This window comes from Alligator sinensis, unplaced genomic scaffold, assembly GCF_000455745.1.
Source record: "Alligator sinensis unplaced genomic scaffold, ASM45574v1 scaffold345_1, whole genome shotgun sequence".
Taxonomy (NCBI): domain Eukaryota; kingdom Metazoa; phylum Chordata; order Crocodylia; family Alligatoridae; genus Alligator; species Alligator sinensis.
This window is the reverse complement of record NW_005843099.1, coordinates 287,947-299,909: the sequence shown is the minus strand read 5'-3', so window position 1 is coordinate 299,909 and position 11,963 is coordinate 287,947. Positions and strand designations below refer to the sequence as shown.

Sequence of the window (11,963 nt, the reverse complement as noted above, 5' to 3'; positions counted from 1 at the left end):
CAGGAATGCGGCTTGAGAGTGTGGGAAAGAGACTGACATTTTTAAGATGGCTTTATATCTAACCAGATTTTTATACAGCAGGGACCAGAAGAGAATAACACAGTTAAAATGTGTCCTCCCATTGCAGCCTTTAGCCATCCAAGGATGCTATGATAATTTATAAAAACTCATCAATCCTGGTAGTGTCCGTGGAAAGCAGGTGTTGCCAATGGGGAAACAAAGGCACAGTAGGGACTTTTTTTCAGAGGGGCTGAGTCCACAGGGGCATTTGAGATATTGTACCTTATAATTTTAAGCCCTGATCCTGTAAAGGGATTCTGCTAGTGTCAGGGCAACACTGCACTAGGTTAAGAATTCGCCTGTGCATCTCCTTGTAGGACAGTGGGCATATCCCCTCTCCCCTTTCCAGAGGAGCAGGAGTGGATCCAGAGGGCTGCACTGATGCAATCACACCCCCTCAACAGTGTAGCTCATCTGATGAGCTGGTGGCTGCAGACATCTGGGTCCCCTGCAGAGTCTGAGGTGTGGTTGGAGTCCTGGGCTGATGGGGGGGATACTCAGGGGGACCAAGCAGGAAGCAGGTGAGGAAGAGGGGACCCAGCCACCACTGCTTCTGTCCCTATTTGATGGGGGATGGGGAAAGCCACAGGCTGCTTGTGCCCTGCTCCAGTTGGGGGCTGCAGGGAGTGGCTGCATGGGATTCTGGGCTCAGCAGCAGGGGGGTCACTGCTCCTTGTCCCCTCCCCCATGATACCCCCACACTGGCCTGGGGGGCTCCAGTGTTGGGGAGTGGCTACATGGGGTGCCGGGTTGAGCCAGGGAAGGTGGCAGTGGGGCTGGTCCCCACCATCCAGCTCCTGCTCTCAGCCAGTGAGGGACATCTCGGGGGATTGAGCAAGGAATGGGTGCTGGAAGGGGGGGGGACTGCCCACCACCACTGCTGCCCTGAGCTGAGCCTAGCACACTGCAGGTGCTCACCAAAGCCTCTGACTGGAGTAGGACACAAGCCACCCTGGCGCTCCCCTAGGCCTGGGTCACCCTGGAACAGCAGCAGCAGTGGGTGGGTCCCTACTTCCTACACCCAGATAAAATGGGAGGGGAGCGGAGGGGCCGCTGAGTGCTGGAGGTGATGAGGTGCCCAGAGTGGACTGGGAAGGCAGAAGGGAGTGGACTCCCCCACTCAGACCTACTTCAGGGACTCAAAGTCCTTGGCAGCTGCTGTTGCAATGCATTCTGACCACAGGGCTGTGTGCATGTGGATGACTGCAGCCAACCTTGCAGTCCTGTACCCTCCTTTCAAAATCCTAGGTCTGCTTCTGCATTGTAGTCCTGAGTCTTTCACTGCACTGATTGGTAGCTCCAGTCTTGCAATAAGGAATGCAGTAGTTTAAGTACAGACCTAGGACTCGCCTGCATTCACTCAAATGCCAGCCATTTTATCCACACAAAAAACCCCAGCTTTCCTGTTACAAAATATAACCCAGCACACAATGCCGTGGCAGTGGTCTTGAGCTGATTCAGATGTTGATGTCTGGGCTTGGAAGGATGGGGAAGTGGAGAAAAAAAATGAGATTCCTTGAGGATTTCTGAATAGTGCCAGATGGGACTAGTAACCAGATGGAGAGGCCGAAGCATAAAGGACACAACATCTGATTGAAACTGACATTCAGCAGAGGTGGAGGGCAGTCCGGGTGTTTGGAATATAAATCAATTCTAAATCTGCCAGAATCCATCTGTCTCGGGGTCAAAATCTGTAGCCTCTGACTGTCCTGATCCTGTTTCTGAGGAGAAGGGAAGGGGCAGGGTAGTTTTAATTGTATGTGCTTCTTGGCTGTGTTCCACCCAGGACACTTGATGGTTTAGAACAAGGTGTTTCCTCAGCTTAAGCCATCAGTAGGGATGTTTTTCAGAACAGTAACTGTAGTTACCCTTGAGAGCTGTAGGAGAGGACACAGATACAGTATCCATGACACTGCAGTCTCCTGCTGTGCAACCCCAGACAGGACTTGGTTCAGAACTGGGTTGTCAGACTGTTCTAACACAGGACAGCTATTCCCTATAAAAGTGTCCGGCAAAGTTCATCATCTTCACTGGGCTGTAGTGGAAAGCACTGCATCTTCCGAATTCTAGTTCAGTCTCTGATTCCTCCTTTGGGCTTAGGCAAGTCACTCCACTGACCTGCCTCAGTTCCCCCATCAGCCAATTGAAGGCAGTGTGCATCGCCTCACAAAAGCGCTCTTTACCTTCAGTGAATGATACTTTAACCCTGGAAGGGTTAAATTCCCTTGGCCACCTTCATTCCCTGCCTGCCTGCCAGACTTGAGCCCCATGTCTAATGCTATTGCCCTGTGCCCAATAAGCCCCTTTCTGCCATGCTTTGACCTGCTGCCTGGGGTGCTGCCTGCCTTCCAAGGACAGCCCTGGCTCTACACCAGCCAGAAGAATTTCTCCCTTGTTCTGCTGCATCCGTCTACTTTGGAGAGGGAGCTGGGCAGATTTTTCCTTTACTACTCAGCTCTTCATTTCCTGCTGTTTTTCGTACTGTATGGAAATAGCATTTCCCCTTCTGTGGCTAAGGGGGAGGCAAATCCCTAAGGGAAATTCCCATTTCTTTGCAAGGCATTTAGTTACAGCCACTAGCTATGACTTTAATGAGGTTTAATCATTTAGATTTAATCATGTTACATAGCTATATTAAATCCTCCCCCACTCTCAGTTTCCTTGGGATGGGCATTAAGAGCCCTGGAAAGTCCAGGGGGTGTATCCTTTATTGGTTAGAGCTGGGAAGGCTTCAAGTCGGGACTTGGAGGTTAGGTGTTATGTGTAAAGATTTCTGCTGCAAGAACTTTGGCTTCTTCAGATTCTGATTGTTGCCATAGACAGCAGTACCAGAACTCATCCCTTCTGGCATAAGGCTTATGCTTCTGTTTTGGTAGTTCTCTGCAATTGGCTTATTGTCACCCCTATAAATAATAATTCCATATCTGGAACATCCACAGTTTGCCAGTTTGTTACTGGACAGAGATCTCTGGAGTTACAGAAAATCAAAATTCCTTCGCTGCTGTCACAACCCAAATATTGCAGCCTTGTGCCTGAGACTAAAAATGAAACTGACCAGAAACTAAAGAGAAATAGACTCATCTATTTTGATTTTCAAAGCGAGTAAAACCAGGAATAGAATACATGTGGCATCATTCAGTAGTTATTCCAGAACCTATGTATTTTCACACACATGCGCAGGAATAGCTAAGCCCCTTAAAATTCATACCCACCAAACTTTCAAAGGTAGACAAGCCCTGAGTGAATAAAAACTTAAATTAGATTTTTTTAAATGAATGAGGTATTATTCAAACCCAGGTGAGAAAATGTGCTTAAGACATTTAAGCACTGAGTATGCTTTTAAAAAAATGTTTGTGAAGGGTTTTTAGACCTCATTAAAAATATGCTTTCAATTCATGCTGTTGAGTGCTTTACAGAGTGCATTTATTTGCAGTGAAGTAATAATTCAGAGTATTGAATAATAATGTCAAACACCTAAAGCAAGAGCTGGCAATACTGTAAATTCTGTAGAATAAATGCAAAGGCATCACAAAGACATTGTTCCTTGTTGATTAGTCCAGGTACTGCATCTCACTGAACAAGATTGGCTTTTATGATGATGGACCGGCCTCTGGCATGGCTGTGGTACTGAGATCCGGAGCCTGTCTCTGTTTTTCCTCATTTAGGGTGTTCCTGCAGGAATCTGAGCAGAAAAGCTGATAAGGAAAAGGGAGTGCCTGGGAGAACAGAGCTGGTACAGTACTATAGGGTCACTGGATCTGCTGTTCTCTGAGTCTTGGCTAAAAGCTGAATTAAGTAGAACTGTACTCTCCTGTTGGCAACTATGAAATGGAAACTGCTTGGCTCTTGCTGAAAGAAGATAATCACAAAGAACAATCCAAATAGTGGTTGGAATCAGGAGGGCTGCTTGCGATGAGATGAGATGGTGCTAATGAATTTAATGTCATGCACTTAAGGATGATAATGTGAAACCTATCTTCTTCTCCCTCCCACCCTTAATGTATTTATTCTTTCAAGCAAGGTTCTTTGGGTAAACGTGAAATCTTTTATTAGACCAAATAAATAGTTGGAAAAAATGTGCTTGATAAGCTTTCGGGCACAGACACCCTTATTCAGGCATAGGGAAAGTCTGTATTTATTTTTGCAACATCTTTGTGAGGGAGAGTGCTGCTATTTTCTAGGTGGGGAGCAGAGGCAGAGAGAAGGTCTTATCTGCACATCATTTTTGGTACTATAATCATGCTGATATAGTTAAATGGCAGAAACACCCTGGAGGGGAATCCTGCTCTTTTAAAAGGGTTTATGCTAATTTAGCGTAATATGATTCAGCAAAATAAAATCAACTCTGCTGTAAGGACTCTGCCTGCACCAAGGCCTTTGCTGGGTGTGAGAGAACCCACACCCTTAGCTGACAACGGGCGTGTCCAGACGAGCATTGCTGTGCAGTATGTGGCGCGGCAAACGCATCTGCAGCGCTGAGTACCTCACAGTCAGGCATTCTCCATGCTGCAAGAGCGCACTGCCTGTGTGTGCGCTGCTCCATTTTTCCCCTCCCCCCACAGGTTTTGTTTTTTTTTTTTTAACCCCTGGATATCCGGGGGTCAAAAGAACCTGCAGGAAAAAAAACAGAGCAATGCAGACACAGGCACAGGCAGCACTGTGAAAAGCAGAGCCTATCCACCTAGAGCCACACTGCGGCTGCCAGCCAGGTTCCACCCGGCAGAATCGCTGTGGCTGCAGCCCCAGGAGGCCTGCACCACCCCAGATAAGGCTGATGGGGCCAGCACAGCGCTGGCCGAGTATCTCCTACCACCGCCAGGGTAACTTGCCGCACACCAAAGCATGTGTGGCATGGGTGTTCCCTGGGGGCAATAGCTGCAGCTCACTGCTGTTTGTCTCTGGGGAACCAAATGTCTGCTCTCATCTGTATGCAGCCAATGAGGCTAAGAAAACTGGGAGAGTGTAGGCTGGGCCTAAAGGCCCAAGGTATTTAGGTGCTTAACTGCTGCTTAGTCAGCTCAACTCCCGAGTGAAATCATTGGAAAATAAAGTGCTTCTATACTTATTTGGGTCTGATTCAAATCACTTGCCCAAGGCCATGTATATAGAATAGCTGGCAGAACAGGGAATTGAACCCAGGATTTTGATCCCATTACCCAGCTGTGATTAGACCATCCTTTCTGATTTAGAACAGCTGAGTTGAAGGACAACGAGAAGAATACTAGTACTGGAGAATATGACCTCTGAGGAGAACTGCTCAGTGACCTGATTTATACGGTGAGAAGAAGGTATAAGCACCTCTGAGGGTAAACACAGAGATTCTGTGTTCACCCTATGTGTAGTAGAAAGAGCTGTGGGCTAATTGCAATGCGGAAAGAGTTCAGAAAAGACCTCAAAAGACCAGAGGATAGCATTTAGAACTGGAGAAGGGAGTGGGCTTGCAAAAGGTGTTTCAGATTACTATGGTTTGATCCTGGTCATAAAAAATTGTCGGATCTCCCATTAGCTCCATCAGTGCAGGTTATAACTCAGTTAGTAGCAAGAAGTGTGATTAACCTACCAAGAAAGTGGTAGTTACAGCTGAAGAGGTTTTTAAAACCGGGCCCATAAGTGGGAATATGCTCCCATCACTGCTGGAGTCAGACTGCATCACTGATTCAGTTCCTGCTTCTGACATTTCTCTTAACTGGAACGAGGAAAGAAAACTGGTCCATTTCACTTTGGTTTTTAGTTGGTTTCACTCCCATTCTCAGGCTATAGCAGGATGCTGCAGGGGGCAAGTTTGTTTTTCAGATAAAACTTTCCATCCAGATGGGAAAATATTTCCTGGGAATATTTTTATTGTTTTTGGGTTGTGTAAAATGCTAGGGTCATTGCACTTAAAAGAAGACACTTACATTTGTATCAGTCAGAGGCTGACAACATCCCTTTGTTTAAATTAACAATAATAATTAAAGAGCACTCCTGATTGGGAGAATAAAGCGGCATGCTCTCTCTGTTCAGTAACATGCTCAGCTCCTTTGCTGGAAGAGGCAGCATGCTGTCTCAACAGATTTCTCCTGAGACCTGATCTGACCCCTGCCAAAGGCTTCTGCAAGCTTTTCTGTCCATTTCGTTGGGAACAAAATAAAGTTCTGAGAGCTCAGAGCTTTCCTCTTTCCCCTGATGCTTTGACCCACTTCAGTAAGCTTGGTAACCTTTGACCATAGACTGCATTGTTAGCACATGATTGTCTATGTCAAACACCTAGCAGTATTTCCTCCCTGATCTCCATCACATCCTGGCTAAAAACTTGAAGACCCACAAAAAAATGATTGCAGTGTTATGTAATAACTGGGGGGGGCATGGCATTGCAATCAGGCAGCACATATATTCATGTATACATACACCATTTACACACGTTTCTGTTCCATGATGTCTTAAGCCTTTTAGATTGCCAACAGGTAAAAGCAAGTCCCTTTAGCTCAAATGGTAGGGACTTGTGTTTTATAAGCAGGTGAAGAGAAATTCTGTCTCCCTACGACCATGTATGCAACATCTAGATTACTGTGAATCCTAGATGCAAATCACTTGTTTCCAAATAACCATGTGCAAATGGCTGCTGTTATTCTGATGCTTCCCTCCTGCCCCAGTAGTGCTTTGGTTAAGACTCCCCTTTTTCCTCTCTCCGTGGTAGATGTTCCTGGAGAAGTATGGCTATTTTGAGGCGCCGGCTCCACGCATGCACAGCCCGGCTCAGTTCCGAGCAGCAGTGAGGTAAGAGCCTTCCTTCCAACAACAAAACCAAATGTAGAAATGTAGCAAACTGTGACACCCTCACCCAGCCCCCAGGTTCTGGGACTGGAAGGGCTTCAGCCCCTTGTAAGGGGTCTCTGAGTGGCTAAGGCCTTTAGCTGTGATCTTCCCCTTTGAACCAGACATGCAATCCCACCTAATCGTTTTTACAAAATGCAGCTGCCGTGCTCAGCTTCCAGCAGCAAATGGGCTGATCTAGTCCCTTCAGTGCAGTGTTTTACTACCCTGATTGTTTGCCTTTTATGGTCTGGTGTCCTAGTTAGAATACTATCTGCAGTTCAGGGCTGACTGGAATACGTCACGACTGCTGGGATGATATTCACACTAGAAAGGGTCTTCTTGTTTTTAGAGAATGCTTTTTGGCAGAGGAGGTCAGAGTGATTTACAAGGGAGATGGCAATCCTCTGTCTCTTACAAGTGGGGAAAGTGAGGCACAGAGCTGTCATGACTGGCCCAAGGTCACTCAGCAGGCCAGCAGTAGAGTTGGGAGTAGGACCCAGATGTCCCAAGTTCTAGTCTTGTGCACTATCCACTAGGTCACTCAATCCCTTCTGGCATATGATGGCATAGAGGGTAGGCTGCTGTTGATGTCTCCAGGGAGCTGTGTTCCTCTTGAGAGTTGAATAACTGGTCACTGCCAAGTCTGGGATTTCCCACCCCCAGCACACACTCATTCATCAGTTTCAGGTCATGCAGAGGATTTTCTCCTTCAGAGGGAATCTGGCTACGCAGCTTTTCCCCTCCCCATGTAGTCAGTACGTGAACATCAGGGAGAGATGAATTTAGCACTGGCAAACCCAGCACCTGTTAGCCTATGTCTACACTGGTGTAATGGCAGCTTTTGTTGACCCACCAAAGCAAGCTACATCCTCTCTAGTTTGGGTCCCCATGACAGTGAATCCTTTGGCAGCCTGGGGTCTAGCATGGGCTACGTGACTCACTCAGGAGCCTGGGGAAATACTTGGGCAGCCAGCTCAAGTGGAGTTTTACAGTACTATTAGCAGTGGAGCTAGCTGGATAAAAGCTCGCACTGATATGCCCACATGGACTGCAACTGCACCTGTGTATTATAATGTAGATCCAAACTAAGAGAAGGGTGAACCGTGTTCTCTGGGCTTCACTGCCCAGTGCAGTCAGTGAGAGTTTTGCCGTTGATTTCCATGGACATAAGAGTTGACCCTATAGGTGCAAAGTGCTGTCACATTTTCCATAAGGTACCACACAGCTGTTCTATGCCAGTGATTCTGCTTGTGAACCAGTGCCTGAGAGCTGGAAGACACCAAGTTCTGCTGTCACAATGCACAGCCATTTGTTTTCCTCTGCCTTTCAGCATGGAAAGGGGATGCAGCCCTTTGCACTGAGGCTGATGCTTCCCCTTCTTTTCCAGGGAGTTCCAGTGGGTGACTCACCTGCCAGTCAGCGGGGTCCTGGATGCTTCCACACTCCATCAGATGAGCCTGCCTCGTTGTGGGGTGAATGACGCTGAAAGCCACACTGCCTGGGCCGAGCGGGTGCATGCTGTGTTCTCCGGCAGAAGGGCCAAGGCAAGGCGCAGAAGGCGTTATGCACAGCAGAGTAGGTGTTCTCATTCTTTGCAAAGATATTTCCTTAGTGCAGGCTCTGAGCCAGTAAAACCTGGGCCCTTGCCCACCTACAGGTGGCTGAACTTTTACATACTGTGACTTGATTCACAGAGCTCCTATCACGCAGCTGAGATGCTGTCAGCCAGGCCAGGACTGCTGCATCTTCACTGCTGCTGGGACCTGAGTAAACTCCATTCCTTTTACTGAGACTAGGTGCACACCTGGCTGTGCCTACACTTGGTGTCTGATTGCAATGCCTTTGGGCACCTCAGTTCAAGCATCTTGCTGTTCAAGGTGTAGCTGTTACTGAAAGCTGTAGATTCTCTCTGCTTCTGAAAATTGGGATACTTTGGTTTTTGGTGCCTGGGGTGAAAATGTTGGCCTTTCCCTTTACAACAGTAACCTGCTGAGCATCCCCTAGTGTTCGCAGGGAGGGAGAAGGAAGCATCTGCTGCCAGCTTGTCCATTGAATCAACTTTTTCTGAGTGTCATCATGTACTTATTGCTGCAGGACCAAATTTGTCACTAAGGTTAGCAGAACTAACTCCGTTGAAGCCAATATTTACCCAGGGCTGAATCAGGCCCCCTGTCTTTTGTAAGCTGCCTTCCAATCCACACAGTAGCAAATTCTCCCTAGAGAGAACGGCTTGGGAGCAGCTGTGCTTGAGACATGGGAAAAGTTAATGAGATGAGGTAAGTGCTCTGTGCAGGCTCAAGCTGCCAGCGACAAGTCTGCAGCTGTTCTAGCTGCCGAGGCAAAGGCAGATGGGCTGGGTTTCAACCCTGGGAACAGGTTGGTTACTCTCCCTCACCGTGGGATTGTTGCACATGCCTAGTTTCCCAAAAACAGAATATGAATCTTAGCATCTTACATACAGGCTGTATCTTGGAAGGGATCTACAGACATAAGGCGTGGGGGAGGGGGAGGAGGGGGGCTCATGGTACGTAGGAAAGGGAGCTTTGCAGAAGCAGTGTGTGATGAGATGGAGAGAAGACAGGGCAATTATTTACCATATAGACTAAATCAGGGATGCATAAGATTTCATAAGCAGTGGCTGCTGTGGGGGATTCTTATGCATCTCTAATTTGATTAGTCTATAAAGGGCAAATCTACCCTGCTTTGTACCTGACTTAAGACTGATGCAACTAATGTCCTCGCTGAGACAGAGAGGTTGGAGGAGGATGACTGCAGAGGAGATGGCTATTGTGCCAGCAGTGGAGAAACTGTGCGCTAGGGGAGTTCCTAATGGAGAAAGATCAGGAAGAGCCATAGCTAGAGATGGGCAGGAGCAGATCTATGGAGGAGATGGGTAACTTGGGGCTGGATCCTGAACTAACTGGAGAGACACTGGGCTGCACTGGGAAAGGTGCTTAGGCCCTGCTGCTTTGAATGCATCAGGAAGGGAACAGCAGTGTTCTGCCCAAGGCCAGAGCTCAGACCAAGAATCCCTGCTGTACATGAGGCATCACGGACCTCAGACCACTGCTTTCACCCCAGATTACTGTGCCACCCTCTCAGTTCTCCTTGCCTCCCCACCTCTGTTTTCCATGGGCTGTGTTGCTGCTGAAGCCCCTGCAGTAAATGTGCAGGACACAACCTTGGCACCATACCACATGATGGAGCAGCCTCCCAGTTAGTGTGGGCATCCCAGGGAAAGACATAGCAGCTGCTGCTTCTTTGCTGCACCTGTTTCCTTGGAAAAATGAACAGAACGTGTGAAATATCCAGCCTGGCAGGACTTGCACTCAGACAGTTCATCTCATGCAATAGTCCTTGCACTGCTGGTCTCATAGGAGAATGTCCCCTGCCCTGAGAAGTCCTGCCTGGGGCTGCCCAGTCTTGCCCTAACCCAGCCCCATTTCTATGGACATGCTCCCCTATGACCTAGCTGCTACCACCTGCAGTGGCTACCCATACCTGCCTGAATTGAACCATGTCTGGCTTTAATCCTTATGTCCAGGGCTCTTAAGTCATGGCTGACAGTCTTTAAACAACCAGCTGCTTAATAATGATAGCTGTGGGCCATAAAAGAATGATAGATCCTTGATAGAGCTGGCAGTTGCAAGCAAAGATCCTTCCTGCCACCAGCACCTACTCTCTGGGATTTCTGATATTTAAGATAGGATCCAGGGGCTGAGGCAGCTCCTCCCCCTCTTTTCCTCCCACCACTCAAAACACCATCTGTCTGATTTTCTGGAATAGGGTCTGTCTATTTCTAACACTTGGGGTCTGTCTATCTCTAACACTTGGGGATCTAAGCAGGGTTCCTACAAGCTTTTTTTCCCCCAGACAAATCAGGGTTTCTTATACCTGACAACTGCAGCACCTGCAGATCACTCCATTAAGTCATGTGAGTAGAGGAATATCTGTGCTGGCTGCTCTGTACAGCCTTGTGGGTGGGTTGTGGGTTTGCAAAAAAAACATTGCTCTCACCCTTCTTGGGGAAACATCACAGCAACTGCTATGTCTTCCCCTGGGATGCCCACACTAACGGGGAGGCTGATCCATCGTGTGGTATGGTGCCAAGATGTCACTAGAGAGTAGGTGGGTATAGGAGAACCTGGATAGATTAGTGAAGAGCCATAGAGAAGGGATCCTCCTGGACTTCAGGGAAGTACTGGAGAGCTAGATAACCAAGAGGACAGATTTATGGCCCTGCTGTGAGATGCTGGAGAAGAGACCCAATGATTAAACCTGGAGTCTGGAGTCTTGGGATGGAAAATGGCATGTTGCATCTTACAGAGCCACACAGGATGTTTCTTTGATCACATATGCATACATACAGCAAGTCCATCACCTGTCACAAACATGCAGCTGATTCTGGGATAGAAGGTAGCTGCCTCAGATTACACAAAATGCAAGGAAAGAGGAAGCATTGGCAGAAATCTTTGGCAATGTTCTGAGTTCACAGAGATCTTGTCTGTCAGATCCATGGGAGTCCAGGTGTACCTCTATATTATGGTGATGAGCAGCACAGCAGAACCTGCCAAGCCTTGGAGATTTTGCACTTGAAGCTTTGATGTTTCCTGTGGGTACAGACAGGGAATGAGAATGTGGAGAGGGAACCCCTGAGGCTAGTAGGCAAGTACAGAGGGTGCAAGAGGAGTGAGCTGAATGACAGGAAAGACCTGGCTCTGTGGTGCAGAGGGGAAGTTCCTTGAAATACTCATGATTAGACAAATGGAACTTGAGGTGAACAGTGCAGGGTGCAGTGTCTGCTCTGGGTTGGATCTCATGTCCTCCATCCCCCAGGCCTTTGCACACAGTGCCCTTGTGTCCCAGTTCACACCATAATCTAGTTATGTGCATCTGCTCATAAAGCTGACACAGATGGTGGTTGGGCCGATTACCCAGGGCCTACTGGTGTGAGCAGTCCCATGGAACTGAGTGGACAGCTGGGTCCTGCAGGCTCTAGGGAGTGGCTGGCAGGATAGTAGTGAGCTGAGCAAGTGCTGGTCTCAGTGAGGATCCTGGAGTGCAGAGCCTGATCCTCCCTCCTGCTGGGCACCACCTGGACTTCACTG

General features: G+C 48.0%; 1 protein-coding gene across 2 annotated transcripts in view; it reads left to right on the top strand.

The window, feature by feature from the left end:
* Positions 1 to 11,963, top strand: part of MMP28 (matrix metallopeptidase 28) — a 28,898-nt gene that overhangs the window by 5,563 nt on the left and 11,372 nt on the right. The window contains exons 2-4 of one of the 2 annotated variants that reach the window (XM_006037341.2): positions 5,250 to 5,337; positions 6,737 to 6,816; positions 8,243 to 8,430. In XM_006037341.2, coding sequence (XP_006037403.1) covers positions 6,737 to 6,816; positions 8,243 to 8,430 — 268 coding nt within the window. In that variant the 5' untranslated portion in view covers positions 5,250 to 5,337. The remainder of the gene's footprint in view (positions 1 to 5,249; positions 5,338 to 6,736; positions 6,817 to 8,242; positions 8,431 to 11,963) is intronic. The other variant, XM_025193790.1, reaches the window with a different exon arrangement.